Here is a 4,622-nt window from a genome sequence, read left to right as displayed (position 1 = left end):
AATTATATATATATATATAAATGTATCCATGTAAAATATTTATTTTATTTTTATTTTAAATATTACTATTTCAATAAAAAATTATTGTAGTTTCAAAAAAGTAAGATTAGGTCCCACCGAGATTTGAACTCGGATCGCTGGATTCAGAGTCCAGAGTGCTAACCATTACACCATGGGACCTCTTGCGAAGCAATGTATTAGATAGTATATATTAACCGATTTGGTGAAGATTCAATCTCGTTCAATGTCAATAAAAATTTGAACCTTAATTAGCGAATACTCGAAACATAGTTAGCGGAAATTTGAATCCTAGTTAACGCAGATCCAAGTTCCGATTAGCGAAGATTTAAGGCGATCCTAAAATCGTATTATCACCGACGAGATATATTCTCATCGATAATATTATACCGACTAAACGCAATAATTTTTGTATAACAATTACTTTTTTCTCTTTCACAGATTTGAAAATCCTTTTCCAGGATTAAAGTATACAAAATAAATATATATAATTTTCTTGAAAACATAATTAACTTTTTAAAATAATCTAACAGACACATATTTAATAATCTTTTTAAAACCATCTAATAGATATTTAAAAAATTTTTATGTTTTGTAAAACTATCAAAAGACATTTAATGTCCCAGAAAACATTCGTATATTAACACTACTTATAAATCAATTTTAAGTTATTCTAATAACATGACCAATTTAAATTCTATTTCTAACACGTGTATAAAAAACCGAGTTAAGAATTTAATTGTTTAATAAATTGATATATCAATTATAATTTAATATATTTGTACATAACTTTGGTAACAATGATATATATTTATCAAAAAAAATTTTTGATCAACTCTAATAATTTTCCTAATGTTCAAAAATTTTCCAAAATTCAAAGAACTACGATTTTTGTAACATAAGGAGGGGGAAAAATATAAATTTCTAAGTATTCCTTCGTTTTATCGTTGTAATGAGTATAACAATGAAATTTCTCACAGAATAACATGTACTCGCATATCGCTTTATATAATAAATTTTAATACACATATGTAATATTTATCATTTTTATTTATATTTTCAGAATTCTTCTTCAATAAGAATTCTCGCTATATATATTTTATGTATATATAAATTATAATATCTATATAAACAAGCCAGATATTAATATACTCTTATCATATTTAGTAAGTAATCAATCTCTAGAAGCTTTTCTAACATTAGAAATGTATTATATTCTATTAAAAAACTTTTATTTATAATTTATTTTTTCGAAATAATAACGAATCGTATATTTTATCTCTTTACGCGATTCATTTTGACTTGTCAGTTTTTCATAAATTGCGATTTGACATGCGCTCTGCACATTTATCTTCTTCAGTGATTTGCATTCAAATGAACAAAATCATTAATTTAAAGCATTGTTTGTATTATTTTGAGCAATAAAAATGTACATTTGCTTTTTTTCCGTAGTCTATATATAACATCACATAAAATAACGTTTGTAGATCCTCCATATATGAGTATATGCGAAAAACGAGTTAATTCTTTTCACTATTTTTTTAAGTCGTACTAATTCGTTTTACACAGTAAATTTGGCAAATCATTTTAAAGTTCTCATTTTTGTTCTATATAGATACGATTGACAAATATTACGATCTACACGATGCTCTCTCTTAAGAGAGAAAGTCGATTATATATTATACAAATATGACCCCACATAGAAATGCTTGTTTGTTCTAAAGCCAAGTTGATAAAGAAAAAAAGGTGCAGATTTTATGATTTTTAATAAAAAAAAAGTAAACGCTCCTGTGCGCTTCCGGACAGTAATCTCCATCCTCGTTTGATGTTTAAATATTGAATGATGGCACGTACACAAATTAAAACACCTGGAAAAATAAATCGCATCAAAATTTATCTTCTTAGTAGTTGCCTTAGTCTAAAACATTTTTCGTTTATAAATTTAATTATCTTTCTTAAACGTTATACAAACCAAATGCCATTATCAACCACCATAGCCATGAATTCTCTCGCGAAGCAAGATCGGTAGAGTGTTTAACAATGAGTGTCCACTTTGTGAGAGACAGTCCAAAGCCAGCTAGTGCACCGTAACGAGAAGCAATAGTGTGACAAAAACACATCAGTAATAAAAATCCGATCCAGTTGAATAAAAATGCGACTGTAAAGAAAAATTAGTGCAAATTATCCAATTATTCCATTATAGAAGATATTAGATTTTGTAATATGAAGATATATTTTCTTATTAAATTCTTATCGATTTAAACTTTAACTTAAAATATAAAGATATCCCACCAAGAAACGCTGTGAAGAACATAAAATCTGTGCCAAGTAGCCCACTTTCTGGATCTCCTTCCGCAGCTTCAGTATCTATTGCCAATATTGTTAAAGGCTGCTGTGGTGGTCTAATATTTCCTGACTGTAAAAAGAGATTTAGAGCTCCTTAAAAACAGAATATTTCGAAATATATTAAAATAAACATATATATTAAAATTTTCTTGAATACAGTTGTATACCATGTGTACTTGAGGTTGTGGCTCTCCCTGTAGAGTCTTTTCACGCTGAACCTCTTCATAACTGGGTAATTTTGTAGCTACTTCATAGGGTGGTGGTGCAGAGAAATCTAGTTTCGGAGGTGGAATCTCTTCCCCATCAGCCTAAATTTTACTCGGTTAATAGTTATTCAAATCATATAAAATTGTACATATTGTATTATGTAATATTATATAATTTTTTAATGCATTTATGTCAAATATTATATATTATATAAATCAAATATTATATATATTAAACTAAAATAAATTACATAAAACATTACGTAGACTACATAAATTATATAAAATTGATATAATTTATATAACATTATTATGTAATAATAGGCTTGTCCTTTGTGTATTGTCTGTTCTAAAACGACATTAAAATTTCTATTCCATTTTTAAAATAACTAATATACTGTAAATCAATTCAGTTACAATGAATAAATTTATTATATTATATTACAATATAATACCATTCGGTTTGTCGTTGTAGAGTGTGCAGCAGCAGTGGACGCTCCAGAATGTCCAAGCATGTCGACTTGCATAAATGGCATTGCTACAGTAACCGTAGGAATTTCGTTTTGACTTGATGTTTCGCCACCAGTATCTGTATCTGCTTGAGGTGGCTGTGAAATAATGCATAAAACAAAAGTCATTTTAATCCATATATTTTACAAAGTATTGGATGCTTTCCATTTATTGACTCAAGTTAATACAAACATCATTATATCTTTCATAACATTCAAGTGAATAATAGATATAGAATGACACATTATTTTATTATGAAAAAAAAACTCAGTAAAGCATTATTATTCTCTGAACATTGTGCCTTCCATAAGAACTAACAAAAATTTTTCTAATCAAAATGTACATATTGATTGCTTTCAATTTTTACTCAAATAATACATATAGTTATAATTATTTTATATTGAGATAGTAATATCGCTTACTTTAGTAATAAAGTTATTGCATAATAACACAAGATTACAATCTCTTCTTTTTAATATGATTTAATAAGATTCGGTAAAATATGCAGTCTCAAACTTGTAAATTGTAAATTGTAGATAAAAATTAAATTGAATCTTACTTGTCAGAATGAAAAGGAACATTCATTCAAGTTATGATTTCATAAATAAGAATTATCTGAGTTTTAATGTAAATGAAAAGTAACTATTATGTACATGTTTTTCTGGATCATAAATAACAATAGTTTAATTTCCATCGAAATCGTCAATTGATTTCACTTTGGTGCAGTAGCTTTGTTTCCGTTAGAAGACCTTGTGAATCGAAGCGACAGTGAAATGAACATAGATTTTTATTAACTTAAATTTTGGTTTCACGCTGCATTAGACGTGAATTAATGCTTCGGTGAAAATTAGACCACTGATGTGATATTTTTGCGCATAAGAATGATGAAAACAATGCAAGAGACGAGCGTATGATAGGATAAACACAAAGCAGACTACGATCGCGCGAGGAAACACGTTGACGATCACGTGTCAACATGACAATAAAAAGTATTTTGTGTGAATAGAAAAGATCATGTCCGAGAGGTGCTCTTGATGAAAACCACAGCAATTTGCAGCCTCGTCATGGGATAGACGTACCGTATTATGACGGGCGTTACTGTCCATTTCTGATCAGATTTGCACGGCGTAGTTACGAGACTATAAATCGTGACTTTTCCTGACAGGACGGGTACGCGTTTTGTAGGACGCGAGACGCTCTTGCTCGAGCCCGAGACAAACGGTAAAAAGCGCTCGCAATCGATGCCTTGACAGCTGGTATTGCTAATAAGTCGTAATCGACGTGACGGCTGGCGATCGTCCTGGAGTGACGTCTATCGTTTTCTCGATCTACGGGACCGTAGTTCTTCAGACTCCGATCGCATTGAATCGATTAGTACAGTCATTCATCTCTTCTTTCTCCTTTTTTAATTTTTGCAAATATTCATTTCATTATCATTAGTAAATTTACAGCGGTTACAAACATCATATTTTCAATATTTAGAAATTTGGATAGAGCGACATGAATACCAAGCGACGATTGGTTAGTCACAGTCGTGAGTTG

General features: G+C 29.4%; 1 protein-coding gene and 1 non-coding gene across 2 annotated transcripts; both read right to left on the bottom strand.

The window, feature by feature from the left end:
* Nucleotides 1-108: 108 nt before the first annotated feature.
* Nucleotides 109-180, bottom strand: Trnaq-cug. Its single transcript has one exon. It is a non-coding gene; the product is annotated as a tRNA-Gln (tRNA).
* Nucleotides 181-1,314: 1,134 nt separating this feature from the next.
* On the bottom strand, nucleotides 1,315-4,186 carry LOC108694570 (NEDD4 family-interacting protein 1-like). The gene is made up of 6 exons (XM_018204136.1): nucleotides 4,160-4,186; nucleotides 3,026-3,178; nucleotides 2,532-2,672; nucleotides 2,311-2,434; nucleotides 1,991-2,176; nucleotides 1,315-1,886 (listed from the first exon to the last, which is right to left on the bottom strand). Exons 1-6 carry the CDS (start codon nucleotides 4,184-4,186, stop codon nucleotides 1,783-1,785), a joined length of 735 nt encoding a protein of 244 aa, XP_018059625.1. The 3' UTR covers nucleotides 1,315-1,782.
* Nucleotides 4,187-4,622: the final 436 nt, after the last annotated feature.

Source organism: Atta colombica, unplaced genomic scaffold (genome assembly GCF_001594045.1).
Source record: "Atta colombica isolate Treedump-2 unplaced genomic scaffold, Acol1.0 scaffold120, whole genome shotgun sequence".
NCBI lineage: Eukaryota > Metazoa > Arthropoda > Insecta > Hymenoptera > Formicidae > Atta > Atta colombica.
The sequence above is the reverse complement of the archived record's forward strand: the minus strand, read 5'-3'. Positions and strand labels throughout refer to the sequence as shown.

Bases quoted from the DNA above. Each gene is read 5' to 3' on its own strand.
- LOC108694570 (XM_018204136.1), bottom strand. From the start codon at position 4,186: ATGGACAGTAACGCCCGTCATAATACG. The intron at 2,177-2,310 runs GTGGGATATCTT...TTTTCTTTACAG, and splicing joins GTTCTTCACAGCGTTTCTTG to TCGCATTTTTATTCAACTGG. The intron at 1,887-1,990 runs GTTTGTATAACG...TTATTTTTCCAG, and splicing joins GTGGTTGATAATGGCATTTG to GTGTTTTAATTTGTGTACGT.